The following is a 22,979-nucleotide window of genomic DNA, read 5'->3' on the forward strand; positions in this document are numbered from 1 at the left end:
ATTTCCCAATGTCTTCCCTGGCCTCCCTGAAGCTACCATGACGCTTTAGCTGCCGTACCTGTAGCTGCTGTACGTGAAGGTGCTGTCCCTCAAAGCAGGAGAGGAGGGGACACCATGCCAAGGGAAAGGCTGGCTGCACAGTTGGCAGGGATGTCAATCCCCATGCAGAGTATGGAAGGAAGAACAGGATGTGCACAGGATATATCCCCAGACTACCTCACCTACTTGGCTGGAAGTTACAGTAACATTACTTTTTACTCACCCTTCAAATGGCACCTCTCACTGACTTCTTTGGCAGCCACCTCCAGATGGTATTTTTAGTGCACACGGATATCATATGAAGGTATTGAAATCTTTTTACCTACAACTCTTGTGCATTCCCAAGAGAACTGTACAAGAGCCTTTATGGTCCTGCATCAAATGACCAACTCATGCTGAACAATTCCTGTAATTTTCACTAACAGGTCTCTTGTCACAACCCCATCACCACAGACAACGTAAAGTGACACCAGTGCCATGCCAACTACTTCATTTTTATTAAGGGTATTTGTAGAGGTGACTTTCAAGGATAATTATTAGTTCCAGCTTCTTTCTTTCAATGGTACCAAGTAGCCCATAAGGCATCATTAGTTCACTAGCTGCTGAAGTATGGCTCTTTTCCTTATAAACTGCTTGCTGCTTTTTTGGACCTTTTTAAAAACTATTTAGCTATTTATTTTCAGGTTAAGAATATGACCTCATGCACAAATTTATTATTGAGCAGTTATTTTTATGGAACGCTGGTTTTTTTCCTAGTGGCCAGTTTCACCACAGAGACATGGATGAGAATAAATACCTTTCCCAGCTGTGGCTGTGGAATGGAGAACAGAATGGAGCAGCAGAGAGCTGTGATCTTTAGAAAACCAAAATTTCAGAAATTCTGAAAGGGAAGAGGCTGAATACAACCTGAGTACAGCCCAAAGAATTTACTTAGGGAAGTAAAAAAAAAAAAAGCCATTCTTACGTTTGTTTGGGTTTTTTTCTGTATGCACTAGAACCAATCCCTTTTCTGCTTTTCTTCATCTATATTGTGTGCTCTTCTCTGGTTTCTAGAAGATTCCAGGCTCTAAAAAGGCAAATAGATGGGGCAGTTATAAATATCATAGCAAAACTGAGGAGCTCAGGGCAGGAGTGCAGGAAGAAGTGGCAAGTACAATAAAAGGAATGAGTTACTGCCAATGCATGTTTTCTCCAGAGCCTGTAACAAATAAAAAGTTAGGTTAATAATCTAATAAACTTATGATTTTATTAAGCAATTAGTTCAGAACCAACTAGATTCCACGTTTAGTGCAGACTGGCCAGTGCCACTCGATTGCCAGACATACAATTAGTGTTTCAGTAGTTAACTGGAACTATTTGGGAGCTCTGTTTGAAACTGTTTTCAAGCTTAGGGGATGACTACTTCTAAATTCCGCTCACTGGAGTTGTTAGCTTGATGACAAACCTTTTCTGTCATTCTTTACACTCTCACCTTCAATATCCCAAACATAAGCTTCTAGAGAAATTAATCGTTTAGGGTATCCCTTTGTTGCCTGCCACTTCCAGTGGTTGATTCCCAGACATCTCCCATGCTCTCCAAATTAAGCACCAATAAGACATCTCAGCACTCTGGAGTCAGTTCGGGCCTCGATCCAAATCCCTTCAAAATCGATTGGACTCTATGAAGCGATGATGGCAGCCATAGTTTTTAAGACATTTGAGTTCCCAGCCAATGCTCACTAGAAGTGCTGGCTCCATGCATCACATGTGTGAAACTGCCTGTGTCTAGGGCATGCAGTAAGGACAACAGAGTAAAGATGTGACAGAAATAAATGATGAAGTGATTTGTGCAAAAAAAACTAAAAAGCATAATTTTTAACTTTATCCAACTTTTTTTTTTTAAACAACTGTGTTTAGCAGATGGAAGTAATTTTTCTGAAAAGAAGAAGGAAAAGAGGCCCCTGAAAATTATGAGGGGGTAAACAAATGCTTTTTGGCTGCCACATGCCCAAGACACAACACCAAATTCCAAGGAAAAAAGCTGCAGTTAGTGTATTGCTATATTCTGTGTTAGGAGCCAACAGAGGTGAATAGGTTTGGTTGTCAGGAGGAGTGAAGTGGGGTGCCTTTGTTCTTCCACTCAATACAAAATAGCCCAGCACTGAATAACCTTTATTCTTCTTTCAGTTTCTTTACAGCAGCTTCAAAAAAAGAAATTAGTTTATATTCTGATGTTTGGATTACTCCCAGAGAGGATAATTGAAAACACAATTACATTACCTCTCAGACACGAGTCTTTTTTCCAGCATGGTTACATGCAATAAAGGCAAATCGTAAGCATTGTAAGCAATGGGATAAAGAGACTGGAACAAACTGTATGCAATTATCATAGGAGACTGGATGGAACTGGCCAGAATCCAGACGTGGTACAAATGAGTTGTATTTGCTTACCTCCTGTCTGAATCCAGTCTATTGATTTTAGCATATGAAAAGCAGTGGTACTGGGAGGAATTCAGCTGTAATTCCTGCTCTGTTGGATGGAGCTGAACTCTCGTTCATTTCAACCTTTGAAAGAGCAGAATGTTTAAGAAATTCAAAGCAGAACATTACAAAGCAGAGACAGGGCCTAGAGGTCTGATCCCAACTACTTTTAAAAGAGAACACAAATATTACTAAAATCTTTACTATGAAACTTGAGTGGAATCAGGATTAAGGTTCTAGGCCACAAGAGAAAAATCACATGTAAAAAAGTAACACCAAACTGTTCCAAAGGAATATAGGAAAAATGGAGTGTGCTTCTGATGTTAAAAGACAGGCCAACCAAAACTTGTTGGATAAAACTCCTCACAAATATGCCTCATATTCTTCGTATTCCTCAGGAATGTGAAGCTGCATTGAGAATGAGTACAGCTCTGAGGAGGGTTACACACAGCAACAAGTGATATTCCTGGTGAAATGCACTTTAACTGGAATGGGTTTTATGATTTTCACATCAATTTATTCAAACTAGAAATGACCCCAACTTCTCTGGCCATGAAGTGTAATCTCACAACATTATTTAAAAGTAACATTTGTTACTTTTCAAGGCAAATTATTTGTCAGAAATGTTTGTAGACACAGCACCTGCTGCTAGCCCCTTCCCAGGAAGCAGCTGCCAGTAGGGTGAATATACAGCCCTAACAGCTCATTTTTATCTCCCTTTGCTGCATGATTGCCCTTGTTGATTTTCAACTCCCAGCTGTTACAGAAAGGAGAGATTTTTGACTCCAGGGACTGCAGCCACAGCCCATGGAAAGCAAAAGTGAGCAAAAGTCAATTTTGGTACACCCAACTCCCTCCCCACGACAGACAGACCTCATTTTTTCAGATGAGACACCATCCCTGTCACGCCACTAAACAAAAAATAATTGTTTTAAGTGCATGACACAATGGAGGAAAGAGGTTAGTGCCGAGGGTAAATTCCAAGTGGTTGGGATGTTTTCCTAGACTGTCTCTTATGTAACTCCCAAAATCCAGCCTCCCAGCAGCCTGCTGGGAGCAGAGGGGAGCGGGCAGGGAGCTCATTGACAATACCAGGCACATGTGCACATACACACAGAGCCACCACACACGAGGCAATGAGAATTAGCTAGTCCACTCCAAATGTCAGCCAATTTATGTAATATCCTTTTACTCAGCATTTCTTATTCACTGGAGGGGAAAAGAATCTCAACAATTTTGTCAGCAGTCTCTGGAGAATTCAAAATGGGGGATGTCAGCTGGATTTACAGTGTCTCTCCAGTCAGTGCTGTTGTCTGCTTGACAGTCTGTACATCAATTAAATAACCACTGAGCAGGCAGGTATTCACTTCATACAAACACCAGTGGGCTTGGTTTTAATGAGTTCTACTTGTTCCTAACAGCAGCTGTCATTTCAAGTTGACTTAGCATATCTGGGCTGCTGCTGCTGATCTTTATCCCACGAGGCACAGGAGGCTTGTTCCAGAAAGCACTTTGTCCAGGGAATGGTTTCTCAGACGGTGGAAAGCCAGGAAGCACAGATCAGATGACAGCAGTGCTGAGACTTCCTGATACAACACACCTAGGACATGAGGGAAGAGCTGAGAAGTATGGAGATGAACAGACTGGGTAAAAATAAGGGCAATTATTTCCCCAGACAACCTCCCTGTTAAAGAAATGCACTGATGGTAATTGCAATTAGAAACAAGAGCTTTTGTGACCAAAGTAAAGCTTACAAGCGCATCAAACAGAATTCTGAAATTAAATTATCTCCCTTCAGAGGTATGGACAAATCTAAGAAAAATCTAAGGTTGAAGTTCCAGAACTAAGTAAAGAAATTCACAGTGAAATGCATGGTTTCTATTTCTACAACAGTGTCATAAGGGAAAAACAAAACCTTGGATCAGCAAGCAAAAAAGTTTGAAATTTTACATTTATTGCAGTACTCGTGGTTACCAAAGACATCCTCATTGGTTTCAAATGTCCAAAGGAAACTCTGATGGGCCTTCCCTTAAAAGCCATTGGTTTATGCTCCTCTTCAAAGCAGAAAATTCAGTACTTCCTATTCCAAACATTTTAATAACTGATTATTAATTTAGAATTATATATATGTGGTAGAGGATTTTTCTTTTGGTTTAAATTAGGAAGGTTCCAAAAACTGTGTCATGTTTGGTGAAGCATTTTGTGCCTTACAGGCCAAACCATTTTCTTGCTACTACTTTCAAATTTCCTAAGAAACAAATTTGTTTATTCAGTCTCAGGATTAATCTGATCTTCAGGGAGAAATTTTATTCTGGAGATTTTTGTTTCATTACAGTCATCTTCGGTTCTTAGGAATACTTCTGGTTTCAATGGAGAGGACAGATCTATTTAACAGACAGATCCAACCTCTAAAACTGAGGGTAACACTTTTCTGTGAAAGGCAGGGCATGCCTAGAAAAAAAGTCTTGTTTAAATGACAAAATTGTTCAGCAATAATTTTAAATATTGTGTCATCCTCCATTTCATTTATTTACAGATTTTTTTGGCCTTTCTTTTTCACGGACTAGTTTCCATTTGTTCCTCTTGCAAATACAGCAGTAAGTGATAACATAAATTGTCATTACAAATACTTAGATGACTTTGCTGAAAGCACTTTTACCTCAAGCATGCCCCAAGAGCCATCAGATCCAGTCTGGCTTAAGCCAGAAAAACGTTCCTTAGATAAAAGCAAGAAATGAGAACATATTGGAGACTGTGTCCTAGTTAAGTGTAAAATTATTATGTCTCAATATAAAATGGCCCTTTATTTTAACAAATCCAGTTGATATGAGCTGAGTAAGCCATCTCCTGGAACGAGAGGCACATTTCTACATGCCATGAATACAGAATGTCATTACCTGCCATTATGTCAGAGCTCTAAAAAACACAGCAAGCTCCACACTTGCTCTAAATCCTCCTGAACTCAGTCTCTTGACTGAAACATGGATTTGAGCAATGCCCCATGAGATGCCCCCACCAAAAAACCCCAACTTTAGAGGGCATGCAGACCCTACAGACCTTGCAGTTTGCAGGAGGATAGGTGGTAATTTCTAGAACTGAGTTTAATATGATCCCCTACCAAAAAGAAACAAGCAGAACTCATTTTTATTTTCAATGTGGAATTTGTTTTAGAGATGTTTAATTTGTAATTATATCATGCTGGCTGAATGCTTAACTGTGTTGTGGCACTCTTCCCAGAGATCCTGGTGGATGCAGCTTTTAACAATTTCTTTCTGTTTCACAGATGGTCTGTATTTGCCTTTTGCTTTATTTATTGTTTTTTTAAGAACACTAATTGCAAGATTTAAAAATGAAAACAAAGAGCAATAATGACAATGGAACAGTTTTAGGCTTCAAGTGCTTACTTGTCTCCAAAATTTCTTGTGGAACTGAGGTGCTTCTGATTACTGCAAAGGCTGCAAGGTAACACTGATCTCCAATTATGGTTTGAAATTTCAGCAATATGTAATTAATGCCTTCAGAATTATGTCTGAGCAGGTCACATAGCTCTCACAGGTATCCCTGCTATCAACTGTAGCCAACCTCTGCTAATCAACTCCCCCAAAAAACCAAAACAAACAACAGCAACAAAGAATGGATTCATTATATTCTCCAGCCTGGCTTTTCCACACTCCAGATAACAGCGGGAAGGGGGTCCCAGTCACAGCTGCTGCTGTCCCCCAGGCAAGCCTCCAGGGTGGCTCTCCCTTCCATGCACTTCATTCCCAGTGACATTTCTTTGATGGGACTGCAAAGTCCTGATTGATTGCAGCAAATCACAAGCAGCCCTAGTTCTCCTCAGAAGCAAACACTGGGCTCTTGATCCCAAATATTCCGTATTTGAGCATGTTGTGGAGCTTGGCTTTAAGCCCCTCACTTTCCTGCCAATTTCAAATGTGATTCAAATCTCAGTTAATTTTCTCATCTGTTGCAGTCACTCTCACAGGACTTTGTTAGAAGCAGAATACAGAGGGGATTGTAAGAAAATTAACTGGGGGAATTTCTAGACCTGGCACTTCCAGAAGGATTTAAGAGGCCAAATCAGATGATGAGACCATCATCTTAATATTAATCCCTTCCTTCCACACACATTTTTTACCCCTATGAAGAATTCTCTCTTGCCCAGACTTTAAATACAAAAAGCTACTCATGCAGGCACAGCCTCCACTGCAGAGATGTGCTGTTTGACTGCTTTGTCATTGATGAACAGGAAATTACCAGCTAATAAAAGATGGTGACACAGCAAAACAACCCAAGAATAAATCCTAGACCACTTATGGCTCCTTCCCAATATGTTAAATTTCAGTGGAATTTTCACTGCTGTTCTCATCTGACAACAAAGAGAAAGCCAGGCAATAATCAGCGGCAATTTTAAGGCACATATAAAGAAGTAAATAAATGCCACAAGGAATCCTTCTCAGGCTGCTGGCAACAGCACAGCTACAAAATTAGCCTCTGCTGGTGACAGATGGGTGTCACCCAGGTGGAACAGATGACACATTAAACAACAGACAGTCTCTCACTCCATCATATTTGACCCCAAAATGAAAAAGCTCATATTTAAGGAACAAATTACCCTCATCTGTTAGGCATATTATTCTAAGTCATCCCATGTGCACTTAGAGACCCAGGTATAGAACAGATTGTGTGATGTAAGGGCTTTATCTTCACTGATTTAACCTATAGGCATTATAGAAAGGTAAATCCATAGCTGAGCTTCCTACACAAAATAAAACCCTTTTGCCCTGTCTGCAAAGCAGATATTTTCTTGCAAAAATATCAAGAGGAGGGAAGATCATAGTTAATTCCATTCCAAACCAAAACACAAATCTGTACACTGCACTTCAGTTCTTCACAGTCAGATTTGCTGTACAGCACAAATGTCCCTTATCCCAGAGGATAAGGGACATTTTAAACAGAGCTGGATCAGGTCAGGTAGAACTGAATTTGAGCCCTGTGGAATTCCAGAGATGTCGAGCCAGGTAACCCTCAATAGCTAGACATGATTGGTGGTTTTAAAGCTTGAATATTTCAAAGAGAATGTTTTCCATCAATATCACAAGAGGGAAACAACCAAGACCAAAATAATGTCTCACAGCTTTTATTTTGTGTATGAATCAACTGGTCTAGAGGAAATACTACCTTCTTTGACTGGGAGTGTGGAAGAGTTCAAGGATACAGTATGTATTTTTAAAGGCAAACCTCATACACATGTTTGGAAAGGAAAAGGACAAGACTTAAGCTGCTGGCAGTATTTGCAGACATCCCTAGACTTTTTGAATAGAGGTATTCTTCTGGGGGCTTTCACCTTGTCTGAAGGTTTTGTACTTGTTCCAGGTCTTGCACTGTTTATTACATTTTAGAAAGTCAAGTTATTCTTTCCTACTGCACTGCAAACTAGAACATTACTCTTGCTAATTTTGGGGAGCAAACAGAGCAGGGGAAGAGGCAGACAGATGAAAGCACAATTCTAAAAAAGCATTTTAAGTTTCCACTAAAAAAAAATAAACCACAACCAAAAGAACCCCAACTAAACCAAAGAGGAGAAGGAAGGATTTTCCTCAAACCTGCAGCAATAAAGTCTGATCGTTTTTTGCTTGCAATATTAAAACGATTGCTACAAATCTGCCTGACCCAGCACTGCATCAGCAATACAGGAAATGTGACAAGGGGCAACTTCCAACACTTTTTTGTCAGACCAAGACAAACAGACAGAAACTCGACCCTGGAGATTAATATTGAAGCCATAAATGAAGAGATGGCTTGCAAAGGAAACCACAGCAGATTATGGGGAATTATTTCCAAAAGATGTTAAAAAGAATTAGTGAAACTCCAACCCCTCACACATATACTGTGGTCTCAATTTCCCAGGCATTTGAAAAGACAAAATTCCTTCCGTCCTGCCAGCTCAGATGTAGCGGAACTGTTCTGCTCCTCTGAGTTTGCTCTGCATGCTGTAGGACTACTCAGAGCTCTGCTTGGCACATTAAAACTGCTGTGGTTTAATCTTCACCCTACATTCCAAAAAAGAATGTTCATTGGTGTTCACTGTCAAAGTTTACTATTACTATCCCTATGGAGTTCAGACTTGTGATAATTGCGTATGGCCAAGTGAGAAGGCTTTCAGAGAAATTCCATCAGGTTCATCAGCTTTGCAAATCAAGGAAATTTCTTTTGAGGTGAAGAAACCATATCTTAGATAACATCAAACATTCATTCATCCCTACTACAATTCTGACTCCTGATCATTATCCAAGGCCTCCTTTTGTTATGTACCCTATGAAGAGAGTAAAGAGTTTCTTCTCTACAGTTTGCTGTTTTAAGATAAGAAACAGATTGACAAACCTGGATGTGCCCGTTTCCAAAGGTGACTGTTCTTCCTAAGTGACATTCTCTGCAGGAGGCATCCCCTAACCTAGGGATGGGATGGGCTTCTAAACCTCATCAAATTCTTCTGTGGATAGCATGGCTCAACCTATCACATCCGTGAAGGAAATGTTCTCCATGTCATCCTTAAGCAATGGTTATTGCTACCAGAGCTTACCAGAGTTCATCTGAGAGAGAGTGGCTTTTAAAGAAGGTTGCACTCCTCATCATTTGCAGTCTTCGGTTTTGTATTTCTTGCTACTACGAAATATCCAAAAGCCACCGTTTGCCAGTATTTAGAAGAAGGGCAATCATGGTTTTGAAAATTCAGTTGCTCAGGGACCAATCCCCAAAACCATGGAAATTTCACTGATGGTTTTAATGAGAAAGGGATTGGTCCCTGTATTAATTCAAGACACAAATGTGATTTCCCCTTCCCCTTCCCCTTCCCCTTTCCCCTCTGGAAAATTACATCTTGTCACACACACACATCAGCAAAAGCATCTGGGAATTCCCATTCAAGGTGAGCAAACACACTTAATTCAAACACATTTAATTCAAGCAGGATCTCTTGGCACAGACAAAACTCTTTTAAATTAGCTCCTGTATTTTTGGAAGGCCTTTCTTCAGCACTTTAATAAAAATAAGCCTATTTAATAATGAGACATGAACAAACAAGAGACATTGGATTTCCTCCAGCTTCTCCTGGCCTTGAAACTTCTCTCTTCTTCCACAGTTTCACTGGCCTTATGAATGGCTGTGAGAGGAATCTGGGAAGCTGGAGGTCTCCTCAAGCTCTGCTGGGAACCAGTCCCAAGTATCCCGCACTGGAGCCGAGATGTGAGAGCAGTTCCCAAATTAGCCACAGTAACTCCGTATAAAGCAATTCCTGCTCTGACATTTGGCAAATCTCAGTGCTTTTCCTACAGCACTGCTCTTGTGTTTGAGATGTCAATTACATGCCTGAATAATTGCACAGCCAGGGTCACAATCAATTACCATTTCTCAAGTTAACTGCCTGGTACTGCAGATAAACAAAGAGATTTGGGCTTCATCTCCAGTAAAGCTCTCTTACTGCCAATGACATCCCAAGTTTCCTGGCTTCTGGCAGCCATCAGCAACACTGTCCCAGCTGAACAGCTCCAGAAAGCACCAGAATTTGGGTGGGATGGTTGGGTGGTTATTTAAACAGTGCTCACATAAACTGAGAGATGAAGGGCAGTGAGAGGTACTGAGCAATGACAGCCCCCTACCTTGAGCAAGGAATATTCAGTTAGCTGGAATAATGTTAAATGAGCAGGGTTTTGCTAGTTAATTAACCTGATCTAATCAACATATTTCTATTGCTGCAGGTGTACCAGTTAATTTTCATCAGTATAGGCAATCAAAGACATTAGACTGATATGGAATTACACATGTGGAATTGTGCTCACTTCCCCTAAAACTGGTACAGGCGTATCTTGGAGCTGTGACTCACAGGTAGATCTGCAAATGCAGGGAGCAGCAGATGGAATACAGGAATTAATACCCCAAACAAGACATAATTCCTTTCAGTTTACTGGAAGGATCCTTTTTTTACAAGGCTCTTTTGAAAAAAGAAAAAATTACTGATAATAGGGAGCTATTCTAAAAAAGGAGGTATTTTGATGATTTTCTTTGACATAAACAGGAGGTGAATCAGTTCAGAGTTGTATGACTACATGATAAATTAATGTTGCTGATTGAAAAACTGTTCTGCTCCAGAATGTGTGAATATATGTACATATATAAATAAAATTTATTTTATACAACTCCTGTGGGGTTATTCTGGCTTTCCAGTCCTAACAAATAAAAGGTTTTTGTTGTTTGGTTTTGTTTTGAAGTGTAGCCAGTGAAAGCAATTATGCAAATTACACCTTGGAAATAAATAAGTTCACCAACTGTGTTATTTTTAGTCATCTCTCCAAATCTGCAATGCTGGTTAAATATTTGGTCTCACAACACAGCAGATAAAAGTTGTGAATAGCACTAAACCCCATTCTACTGATTTCAGCTGGAATAAAGCACAGTCAAGGCAAACCTTCCCATTACTTCTAAATCAAAACTGCATGCTATCTTTGCTACTTCTGAAAAAATGAAAAACTAATCCTATTGTTTGGAGTAGCACTTGGTCCCCAAGGAAAGAATTCCTTTTGAACTAAACAGTCTTTTGTTTTGAATCTCTGCTAGGCAGGGAAACCAAATACAGCCCTTAGTTTCTCCCCCTCTCATGAGCTCTTTCACCATCTGTGCATGATCATGGCCCAGCCCTTCTTGCCAGTCTCTGACAAAGACTCCTCCCAAACACCTCTCACCATGGGAACACATGGCTGCTGGGAACGCCAGCTTCGATTGAATGTGACATGAAGCCACTCCCCAGGCATCATCCAGGGCCTGATGTGGAAGGAGAAACTGGGGAACTATTCTCTCCTTCCATTCTGCATCTGTGCCCCAAACTGCCCTTGTCCCTACAGAGTTTTCAGGGACACAGTGCGACAGAAGCTGAACCCCAGTACTCACAGCAAACCAGCATCCGAATCAGCAGAGGCATGACTGGGGTGCTTTTCAAAACTCTACAGAAATGGGTATTATGAGCAGAATAAACAGGTAGGAAGCCAAAACAGAGTGCTGTGTTCTTTTTTTCCTCCCACTATTCAGTATCAACCTGTCTCTGGTTTGCTGAGCTGTTCTCCCTCTTCTGTCACCTGGGCTGGAATCATCCCTGTGGACATTAGTTCTTGGAGCAACATTATCTGTAAAGAAAAAGCCATTTAAGACTGCAGATCTATTCATGCTTACTTAGAAAAGAAAGGTCTTGGCCCTGCAGCTTTGCGATAAATGGTTAATTAATGCAACAATGCTGGTGGCAGGTGGCAGAATTAAGTTTGTAATTTTTAGATTTTTCCAAATTATGTCATACAAACTATGATCTCATTGTGCTGTTGTGGCATTATCTTGAAAGGATTGCTGATCTACAGAGAGAGAGGGATAAAACTAGGTAAAACAAATGGTCAGGCTTGTAATGGGTCTCTGTTACTCCCAGAAGTGCCTGTTGTTCACAGCAGCCCTGGCAATTCAGCTGGTTTCAGAACAGCAAGTCCATTCTTGAAGCAGCAGCTCAGCCCCATCTGAGTTTGGCACTTTCATGTAACAGGGAGTTTACACAGGAGTTTTATAGAGATTACACACAAAAAAAAAAAAAAGAGACAAAAACCCCCCAAACAGTTATAAGACATTAAATTCACTTGATACCTGGTGTTGGTTCAGCTCCTGTAGATGTCCTGCCTGAGTTGGTTACAGGAAGCCAACCTGCTTTGCATGGAAGGTCAATTCTTCCCATTCTTCAGAATGATTTTTTGCTGGCAGTGTGACTGATGGGATGACTCAGGCCTGCCAGTCGCTTCATCCTTGTGAGCAGAGCTGAAAATCTCTTGTCACTCCATAACTTTTCTCCTAGATTCAATTGCTCTCTCCAACTCTCTCCTCTAAAGGAAAAGGGAAATGTTCTCCCAGCCTCTCCATGAGCCCTGCTCTGGGGTATCTAAAGAAGTTCAGTGCAAACAAACAGTCTTAGCAGTTTTCTCCTCACGCTCCCAGAGTCACTCCGTTGCCTCCTTGGGGAGCACTGTGGGCTCACACAGCTCCTACATTTCCCAGCTCACATCTTCAGCACACCTGGTAGCAGGCAAACTCTCAGGTGCCTCCTGACAGGCACTGATCGCTGGTCCATGTCTCCCACAGGGACAGAGTTTGCAGGTGGCTGTGCACTCCAGGCTGGCTCAGCTTGGGACGAGGGTCTGGTTGCTATGAGCAAGGAGACCTCTACTACATTTCAGGAAATCCTCAAGGTGCAGAGGCCTAAAAATTTGTTTTATAAAGAGAAATATGAAATACAATGCCATCAACCCCAAAGAGTGAGCTGGGAATGATAATACTGGGATGCAAGGGAAAAACAAGGTACCTGACTGGGACTTGGCTCCAGCGGGGAGCAAGAGGTGCCAGCTCCTGAAATCTCAGCCATTTCCCAATTTCCCAAGCACATCACATGTAAAAGCTTAGCTCTGCCATCACACCATGCTCTACACAAACAGCCTTTGTGTCCAGAGGAGGAGCCTGGCAGGAGCTGAAACCGCCTGTGGCAGATGTTGAAATCGTTTCATGGCACACAGGCACAGGATCTCCACTCCATGGTGCAGAGAGTTTCAGGAGACCTGAGGCTGAGGAGCCACACCGGTATGCTGGATTCCAAACTGCAGGAGAGGACGCCTTGAGGAGAGCTCGCATGGTAATCTTCTGTGCATATCAAAGACAGAATTTTAAGTAACCCAGGATACAGGATGTACCTAGTTTATAAATTGTTCCATTTCATTGGCCTGTAGAAAAGCAGGCATTAATTAATCAAAATGTAACATCTGACAGCTTTTTTGCAAACCTCTTGTCCTGGTTTGGCATCACAACATTTAAATATATCATTATGTGCTTTTCAAAAGCCCGATTGGAAAAATTACATCATTTTGGACTTTCTCAACATTTGGTGCGTCAGTTCCCAGTGTCTAAGAGTCCCATAAATAGATGTTGGACCACCTCAATACAATTCCTGTCTGCAGATTTTCCATAACACACTTCACTCTATTATTCAAATAAAGTCCAAGTGGATCTTTCTCTGGGAACAGGGGTTATGCAATGCTCAGCACAGGAGGCTCAAGAAAAACAGTGTAAAGTCAAACATCAGCTGCAAACACTTGCAGAGCAGCAGAGTCTATTTATATTTATTTATATGTTGTGTTTCCATTTCATTCTCACTTAACAGCCCCCAGCTCCTTTTGTCTCTTTTGATCTACCAGACTCTTTCTCACATCTTGGTAAATTAAGAGTGCGGCCCAGCAGCTACACATTAAATTGCCAACCTTGTAATAATGAAAATAATAATGGCAGGATCATCAAACCTGTAATCTAATTAGATCCTTATGCTTCTAGGAACTACTGTTCCAAATTAAAATTATAAGCCCCTATAGTATTTTGCCAAAATGCACCAAATTCTGGGATCTGACAGAAAACCAGAATATTTCGTTTCGGGTCAGAGATGTAACATGATAATACAGAGATACTCCCAATAAGTATCTAAACCATATATGTGGATGAATTTCATTATCTGTGCTACCAGCCATGAGCATTTTAATGAGAAAGTTCTTGAATGCAAGGATTCTCTTAAGCATCACCATTTCCATTCATTTTCCATTCTATTTTCACCAGACTGGTGAGACATTTCACTTTCAATGTGACTCAGAATGCCAAGTTCAGAAAAAAATGTCTCCATAGTTACACACTTCTCTCTTGCAATGAAGTGCCAGCTCTCCAGTGCCCAGCTTTCAAACTGTCAGTGCTGTAACACAGCAAAAATGCCATGCCTCAGTCACCAGTTGTTAGCCAGCACCTAAAACTTACAGCAATATTTTCCTCTTGGCAAGGATAGCTGAAAGACCCCATGGAAATTATCTAAAAATCCAGTTGGCAATGTAAAAGAAAATTTTGTGTAGGTACGCATCCAGTCTATAATACCAAAAGGAAGGATTCAGTCTGAATTGGTCAAAACCAGAGAAATTCCAGAGGGTATATATTGGGAAATTGGATATGTATGGACCATATATATATGCAAAAATAGATTCTAGTCATACAATCTCTCTCAGTATAAAATGCAAAACATACATTATTTCAAGTTTAACTCTTATGTTTGCAATGTACAGAAATTAAGAACAAGGTATTAATTAAGAAATAATTACAGTATATTCTTTCATTTAACACAAGTACAGCAATGCAATGTAAGAGATCTCCACCTTTATTCAGAAGACATTAGGGGACATCATACAGGCAATACCATTAGCTAAAAACACATGGCCTGCGTTAGAGATAAGCCCACAAGTGGTTTTTGTTTGTTATTTAATTCCCATTTCTAGAAATAAGAAATTGCCTCATGACTGTTGCTCATTCTGACTTCTGTTGTTATATTCTAAAATCACAATCACATCTCACTGTTTGCTTTATAAAGACAAGTAGGTTGCACCTGGGCTTCTCCCATGGACTTACAAATGCTCAAAATCCTACAAAAACATAAATTCGTTTGATACAGGCGAGTTCAGGATCTGATTCCTTCTGGGGCCTGTGATAATTTCGGCATCAGTTTGAAGCACCAGCAGCACCAGGTCCAGAGCTCTCCTCCACGCCTCCGTCTTGGCTTCAACGTTGTCACAAACCTTTAAATCTGTGACACGGCCAGGGAAGGGTTCAGAGCCACCCCTGAGCACTCCACCTCTCCTAAACTCTTCCAAAATGTAAGCTGAGGGAGAGCCACAGGCCGCTGCTTTCTGGAGATGATGATCCACGGCGGCACTTGCTTCCAGCTCCGAGCTGGCCGTCGCCGTGTTACACAGGAGCACGCAGAGGTATCGCTTCCAGCCACTTGCCAGTGCCTGGAGCACAATGGATTTACACTCTGCCAGCCAGGGACTGGGAAGCTCTTTGGCGTTTCCCGGCCGCTCGGGCTGCTCTGCGAGCGCCTGGATGTGACTGAGGCACAAGAGCTCCACTGCACCGCCCCCAGGGAAAACCTTCCCGTCCTTTAGAGCGTGATGGAGTCGATACAGCAAAGCCCAGAAGTGGTCCTCGAGGAGCTGCGCCTTGGAAGGCAGGGCAGTGGTGAGCACGGCCGTGAGCAGGGCGATGCCTCCCGCGCTGATCCGCGCCGGCAGCAGCTCGCCCAGATCCACGGCGCGCCCATCTCCGGTGTGCCACAGCTCCGCCCAGGCCCCGTTCCCGACACAGACAGTGCTCAGCTGGCTCAGGTATGTCACTGCCTGGGCACCAGTGGCCGACCCGAAGGCACACAGCACACTCCGAGCCACGCAGCCAATTACCAATATCCTGCTGGCGATGCACCTTTCCATGAAGTTTTTGCACACGTTTCCTTTGACCAAAACCAGGTTTACTTCGAAACTCATCAGTACATCCGACATTCTGCTCAGCCACACATCTCCTGCCCCGCCTCCCTGTGGAGTGGGACGCTCCAATATGGTCCTTACATTAGGAGGTCTGTTAAAACCTAAGTGTCGGTACTCCTCCGTGAGGTCACCATCCACCAGCAGAATCCGGAGGGGTTTGTCTGCAAAGTGTTTGATGACTGTGGCTTGCTCTGGTGACACTAATGTGACAAAGCCTGGGGAGACACAGGAATAGCTCTCGGGCAGGCCCAGCACACAGCACGTCACAATCTCTGCAATATTAACCTGGGAAGAGCCACTGCACTCTGCTCTCCCCTGCTGATAAGCAGCGATGCTTTGTAGCAGTTTCACGCTGGTCTGGTTTCCATGGCTCAGAGCCACTGCCAAGCATCCTAAACCACACAGATCTGCTGCTGGTCCTGAAAGGTGTCCCTGGAAATTGCCTTGCTGACTTGCAAAAGGGCTTTTCCCTAGAGTGCTGAAGTGCCTGCTGTGGGTTAACTTCTGTGCGATACAGCTGGCTGCAGTAACACCACTTCCAGACAGCGCAGGTGAACTTTTGTCACCCACTGCCTTGACAACAGAAGCCACTGAACCAAAGCCAGCCAAGGGTGAAACCAGGAACTTGTTAAAATTACAATCATGTCCTTGGTGGGAACAAGAATTTATTGGAATTACCTCTTCTGTTGCAGAAATATCTGTCTGAAAACACAGCAAATTCCAAGAATTTTTAAGATCATGACGTTCAACTTGGCCAGTTTTGCTTTCAAAAGCCTTTGGCCTAACTCTGCTAGAACACAGCTCTTTCTTTACATCATGTATTGGTATTTGAAGACACTGGACTCTCTCACAGCAAGAGTTCAACCCCTCAGACATCACAGACACTATTGCTGGAACAGGAACATTCTGCTGCAGGCACTCCACCACAGCATTGCTCCAGGCTCCAACCAGGAACAACAGGCTACTCATCCCCGTCTTAAACTCCTTGTTCTGAGCCTGAATGGTTTCGTTAAGAAGCTGTCCAACAGCACTTGTCAAATCCAAACTTTCAATCAGCCTAACAGCAGAACAAATCAATGTGCTCTGGTTGGTGATTTCATCCACAATGAATTTATGTGATTTCATTGGCCCCAGGAATGTTCTCCCAGTGGATGCTAGGGCTGAGAGTTGCTGGAGTCCAATGTGTCTCCTGGCATTCACATCCCTGAAAGCCATGGGCAGTGGGCAGCATCTGTGAACAGATGACAAATTACTGCCCCATCCTCACAGCACACCAGAGCACTAATCACCAAAGAAAATATTTAACAGCCTACCCCTGAACACGGCTTTCTTCCATATAAAGCTTTCTTCCTGTGGACTTATTATGAGAAATCAAGGGGCAGAGTTGCTGAAATGGGGCACTGTTAAAATGCCATGGAATTGTTTCTGGCTGGCTGATAGTAAAGAGCTGCTAATTCCCACGGTTTCTTACACTTCCAGCAGTACAGGCTGTGTGGAACTACCACCTCCTCATGCCCTGATGTCTGGAATTTCAGTTATTTGCCTTACTTAGGGCAAAAGTTCATTAGGGCAGAACATACAATTTACATGCCAAATTCAAGAGCTCTGTGCATATCCTTCTTGGTAACAACAGTCATGCCATGCTGACTTTGACCTACAAGTCTGGAAAAACTTATTTTATTCCAAATTCTGTGTAGTTCAATTAACATGCATGAATACTTCATTAAGCAAAATAAAAGCAATGCCACTTATTCATAACTTACAAACTGCCGAGACTTTAAAGTTTTGACAAACAACTATTCATTCTTAACACACCAAATAGAAATTTTGTTTCCCTCAAAATCTCTTCCACACCATGGTGCCATGGCAGAGTAAGTGGATTAAAATAAAGCTCCCTTTTTGAATGATGAAGCATAAACACCAAGAACTGAGAACCCTGGCTCCTGTAACTCTTATGTTCAGGTTCAAATCACAGAATCACAGAATGGTCTGGGTGGGAAGCGACCTTAAAGATCGTCCAGTTTCAACCCCCCTGCCATGGGCAGGGTCTTCCACTATCCCAGGTTGTTCAGAGCCACGTCTGACCTGGCACTGGCCACTTCCAGGGATGGGGCACCCACAGCTTCTCTGGGCACCCTGTTCCAGACCGTCACCCCCCTCACAATAAAGATTTTCTTCCTAATATCCAATCTAAATCGACTGTCTGCCAGTTCGAACCCATCCCCCCTTGTCCCATCATTATATGCCCTTGTTAACAGTCCTGCCCCATCTTTCCATAAGTTCCCTTCAGGTACCGGAATTTATTCACATCATTTATTCCAGCTCCCTAAAGGCCCCTTTGCCTAGCAATTTCAAATCCAAAAAGCACTTCCCCCCGCCCCCATCCCACACAGCCAAAGTCTATTTGAATATTATCTCGCAGTACTGCTAGGGAGAGGAAGCGCGTCCCGGCCCGCCTGCTCCACGCGGCCGGGGGGAGCCGCGCGGAGCGGACACACCGGAACTGCACTGGCGGCGCTTCCTGCGGCGCGGGGGGTGCCCGGCGGGCCGGCGCGGGTGTCTCACCGAGGGGCCGCGCTCCCGGCGCTTCCCGGGACGCGGAGCCGCCGGGACGCGGCCGCCGGGACGCGGAGCCGCCGGGACGCGGAGCCGCCGGGACGCGGCCGCCGGGACGCGGAGCCGCTGCCCCGGGCCCCGCGGGCGGCGCCGCTCTCGCGCTGCCCCAGCCGTCCCTCACGGGCACGCCGCGCTGTCATTGGCCGGCGCCGCGAGGGGGGCGGCTGCCCGCGCTCGCCCCGCCCGCTCATTGGCCGTTTGGGCGGCGCGTGTCGGCGCTGCCGGTCCCGTCCCGTCCCGTGCGCTGCCAGCCCGGAGCGGCGTTCCCGGCCGGATGGTGAGCGCGCCCTCCCCAGCGCGGGCTCCCTTCCCTCCGCCCCCTCCCGCCGACACCGGGCGTTCTGCAAACCCCCTCAGGTTCCACCCCTGCCCAGGCCGTCGTTGCTGCCCGGTTACCTCACACAGCACATCCCGGAGAGGTCCCCCACTCCAACGGGAAAAACACGCCTGGAAGACTACCGGGATTCGCAAAATGCGTCGCCTGCTCTCGGCGTGCCTGGTTCTTCTTGGCACGGCTCACAGACCTCCGCATCGTTCGGGCCCCCGCAGCCGCCGGCCAGGCCCGGAGGTGGAACCTGAAAGGGATTTGCACAACTCAGATGTGAAATAAATGGAAGGAAAAGGTAGCCAGGGAAAAGGTCTCGTGTGTCTTCTTCCCAGAGCAGCATATAAAGAAGAAAAGTCTGATACGTGTGTTAATAGCAGAGGGAAGTCAGGGGTGAGCCAGAAACTGGCTTTGCAGTCCAGTCTGGGAGGGATAAGTCACACTGAAAAACGAAATCTCATTAACAAATAGAAGAAAACGGAATCTTCTGAGTTACAAGAGAGATCCCAGCCCTAAACATGTTAACAATTCAGCAGAGGCAAGACGCTGGTCAGTAGCTAGGTAACAAATTCCTTGCTTTGTGCTTAGCCACTTGGAGCTGCGGGTGGGAGGGACTGACTGCCTTTCCTTCCACGATTCTGTGCAGGTTCAAGGCTGCAGGACGAAAATCTATCTGCTGCTGATTTAAAAACAAAACTATACTTTTCCCTGTTGTATGGACAGTGGGACATGTAAGCCTGCACTGGCTTACACCAGAGGCAGGAAAGGTCTGGAAGTGTGCTGGATAATGATGCACCAGCTCAGCACAAGCAGATTAGCCGTCCTTACGGGACAGATTGTGTGCTGATCTCACTGCTCCCACTGGATGTTGCTGCCTGGCTCCACAACTACTCAAAGGACAGGCAGCCTGGTGCCACACAGGTCCCTTTAAACTTTTCTCCCACAGGAGTGGCTGATTTTGAGTCTCATTTGCAGCCAAAACCATAAGCAACAACCCTCTTTAGCTGTGAGGATGCTTATGTGCATATTTTTCACATAAACCTGCAGGAAAGGCAACTGGCAGGAGGTGCAGAGGGTCATGGTCACCTCAGTGGAGTGCTCATTTTCAGGCTGCCTATCTGTTTTTTTGGCATTGTTCCTTGAATTGATAATCTTTCAGTTTAAAACAGAAAACAGGAAGCCCAAATCCACACTCCCCAGGAACAAAACCTCTTTTTTTCTTTCTACAATAACCGAAGGAAATTTACATAGAGACTCAATGTCTACCACTTGCAGCAAGGAACGCTTCTCACCTCTACAGTGTTACTGTTGTCATTTATAATTACTGTATTTTTATAATACAATTCTATAATTATATAATTATATAATTACATAATTATATATATATAATTATATAATTATATATAATTACACAATTATAATTACAGTATAAAATACTGTGTATTTTAAATTCTCCCAGGAATGTGCTATTTCTTATCTGTTCTCTCCCTTCACTTTCTGAAGGCATCCAACTACAAGAAACCTGGCTTAGGTACAGCCCAGCGGAAGAAAAGTGGCTTGAAACCTGAACTTACAGAAGAGCAAAAGCAGGAGATCAGAGAAGCTTTTGATTTGTTTGACACTGATTGGTCTGGAAGCATCGACATCAAAGAACTGAAGGTTTTCAAACTTTTTTTCTTTTTCCTCTGAGGTGAAAAAATCTTTGATCTTAAAATTGTAGCTGCTTTTTCTGTTGTCCAACCCTATTTTAAAACAGTTTTGGAGTACAAAGAAGAGCAATGGCTTGCTGTCATGACTGGATTTGGGGTGCACTCTGCATGTAATGCATGAAGCAGACAGGCTTCTCTGTTATGTTGCTATTTACATCTGACAGCTTTGAATAGCTGAGCATTAGAGAAACTAAACAGTTTCAGGTTTCATGACTAAGGTGCTTGTTCCTGGGAAGTGGACTTTTGTTCTGGGATGAGTATCAGAGTATCAAATATTTTCTTCACCTGAGAACTAAACACAGATTTTGCACATATTCAAGAAAGTTACAACCATATTTGTGCATATGTAATTCAAAAATTACCTGGTTTTTAATTTAAAAAAGAACAAAACAGAGATCTGAGTTGTGTTGCAGTAACAAGTTAGGCAGTGTGTGTGCACTTGTGTAGTACAAGGGGGAAGATGATTCTCAGTTGTCTCCCTGTGATTTTATGTTTGCTTTTTATGTAAGCATGAACACTTTAATTATCTCCTTTACCTTGATTTCTCACATACACTCTGCTCAATTTCTGCATCTGTAACATGAAAACATGAGCTACCTCTGCCTGATAAAAACTATGGATTTCCACTAACATATATGAAAAACAACACTGTAAGAAAATTAAACCAACACTAATATTGTTCAGCAAGATGAAAGAAGATGGTAGAGGAACCAGGGTGTTTCCATGGCAGTGAGTTGTGACTTAAGAGTTCTGGACAGGGAAATGAAACAGGCTCAGCTCTTACACCAAAATTCTGGTGGCCTCCTAACAGAATTGGTTTTGGTATTTTGGCACAGGTTGCAATGCGTGCCTTAGGCTTTGAGCCAAAGAAGGAAGAGATTAAGAAGATGATAGCAGACATCGACAAGGAAGGGAGTGGCACCATCAACTTTGAGGACTTTTTGGCTATGATGACACAAAAAATGGTAGGAATTCTTAGCAGAAATTCTTGTGGCAGCATAAGGAAGAGGAGCATCTCGGTGTCAGGGGTTTTCTGATTAACATATGCTTTACTTTTGGTTTAGAGCGAAAAGGATTCAAAAGAAGAAATCCTGAAAGCTTTCCGATTATTTGATGATGATGGCACAGGAAAAATTTCATTCAAAAACTTGAAAAGGGTTGCCAAGGAGCTGGGAGAAAATTTAACAGATGAAGAACTTCAGGTAAATTCTGATTTTCTAAAGCTTTTCTAACAGGCACAGACTGTTCCTATAGCTCCTAAGGATTGGGTGGGAATTTAGTCCTATACCAGAAGGGCTGAGAGGTCAGAAATACAAAATGCAGTCAAATAAATGGTTGTTTTCATATGAAGTGCCTCTGATTTATTGTTGTTTTAATGAGTGGAATATCTTGTGTTTAAAGTCCAGTACCTGATCAAATGTACACTGTGTTTTGTAGGAAATGATTGATGAAGCTGATCGAGATGGAGATGGAGAAGTAAGCGAGCAAGAATTTTTGAGAATTATGAAGAAAACTAGCTTATACTAATATTTGTTGCCTTGCTATACAGCTGGTCCAAAAGATAACCTGGAAAAGGTTTAAAAACTGGGCTTGTGCCTCCTGCATGTTTTCTGCCATGTGAATGAAGTCTGAAAGGGCAGATTTTTTTGGATTATTTCTCTTTTTCAACAAAGATAATTGGGGAAGGAGGGCTGCAGTACCCAAGACTGTCAAAATGAGATACTGCAGAAGTCAGGGAAGATACTGCAAGGCAGGGTCCCTTCCCCTCTACCATAACAACTTACCTGATTGCCATTTTGGATAAAAACCACTGTGGTTTACTATTTAACTAAAAGATACTTCACTTTAGATGTGAAGATGCCCACTGCTGCTGGGAAAGGCTACTTTGCCTTCCCTGAGGCTACTGATTGAAGGGACAAGCACAGTATTTTTTATTCCTTTAAAGGATTTTTAGGTTATCTTTTGGTATTTTTCTCCTGTTGTTTATTTCCATGAAAGACTCTAAAATTAATTGTATATTTGTCTGTATTTCTCTATGAAACACTGTTTTCCTGTGGCAAGTTGGTTTTGGATTTAATGGAAAGCAAATGTAGATTTGGTTCTTCCTTTGGAGCTCTATGCCATCGATAGATGTTCTTGTGTTTATCTGATCACCTGAAACCAAAATGAAATTTGAATGTAACCTGCTTGGGTGACCAAAGTTTATTGTTTATAACCAGGCAACACCTTGTGCCATTGTTCTTACTCCCCAGACATCACAGAGCTGCTGTTATTCCAGGATTTCAGGTACCTAAAAAGTTCAGTTCCATGATGCACTAGAGTAAATTTTGTCTTGTTGACGTTACACTGCAGAGAGGATTTGCATCTGAAGTGAAAAAGGAGCTCACCATGGACATCTGTGGAGCACTGAAT

General features: G+C 42.9%; 2 protein-coding genes and 1 long non-coding RNA gene across 5 annotated transcripts; 1 reads left to right on the plus strand and 2 right to left on the minus strand.

The window, feature by feature from the left end:
- Nucleotides 1-1,047: 1,047 nt before the first annotated feature.
- Nucleotides 1,048-11,472, minus strand: LOC110484370 (uncharacterized). Its single transcript, XR_002467734.2, has 3 exons — nucleotides 11,443-11,472; nucleotides 2,470-2,583; nucleotides 1,048-1,105 (listed from the first exon to the last, which is right to left on the minus strand). It is a non-coding gene; the product is annotated as an uncharacterized LOC110484370 (long non-coding RNA).
- A 3,133-nt stretch (nucleotides 11,473-14,605) lies between these two features.
- BBS12 (Bardet-Biedl syndrome 12) lies at nucleotides 14,606-18,546 on the minus strand. 3 transcript variants are annotated; one of them, XM_031504677.2, is made up of 2 exons: nucleotides 18,483-18,546; nucleotides 14,606-17,148 (listed from the first exon to the last, which is right to left on the minus strand). In XM_031504677.2, exon 2 carries the CDS (start codon nucleotides 17,130-17,132, stop codon nucleotides 15,021-15,023), a length of 2,112 nt encoding a protein of 703 aa, XP_031360537.2. In that variant the 5' UTR covers nucleotides 17,133-17,148; nucleotides 18,483-18,546; the 3' UTR covers nucleotides 14,606-15,020. The 3 variants fall into 3 exon arrangements, with proteins under 3 accessions (XP_031360537.2, XP_031360538.2, XP_021410643.2); XM_031504678.2 differs by lacking the exon at nucleotides 18,483-18,546 and adding an exon at nucleotides 18,343-18,465; XM_021554968.3 differs by lacking the exon at nucleotides 18,483-18,546 and adding an exon at nucleotides 17,231-17,946.
- A 166-nt stretch (nucleotides 18,547-18,712) lies between these two features.
- LOC110484369 (uncharacterized) lies at nucleotides 18,713-22,464 on the plus strand. The gene is made up of 5 exons (XM_021554970.2): nucleotides 18,713-18,810; nucleotides 20,362-20,517; nucleotides 21,404-21,532; nucleotides 21,632-21,769; nucleotides 22,005-22,464. Exons 1-5 carry the CDS (start codon nucleotides 18,808-18,810, stop codon nucleotides 22,092-22,094), a joined length of 516 nt encoding a protein of 171 aa, XP_021410645.2. The 5' UTR covers nucleotides 18,713-18,807; the 3' UTR covers nucleotides 22,095-22,464.
- Nucleotides 22,465-22,979: the final 515 nt, after the last annotated feature.

This window comes from Lonchura striata, chromosome 4 (assembly GCF_046129695.1).
Source record: "Lonchura striata isolate bLonStr1 chromosome 4, bLonStr1.mat, whole genome shotgun sequence".
Taxonomy (NCBI): domain Eukaryota; kingdom Metazoa; phylum Chordata; class Aves; order Passeriformes; family Estrildidae; genus Lonchura; species Lonchura striata.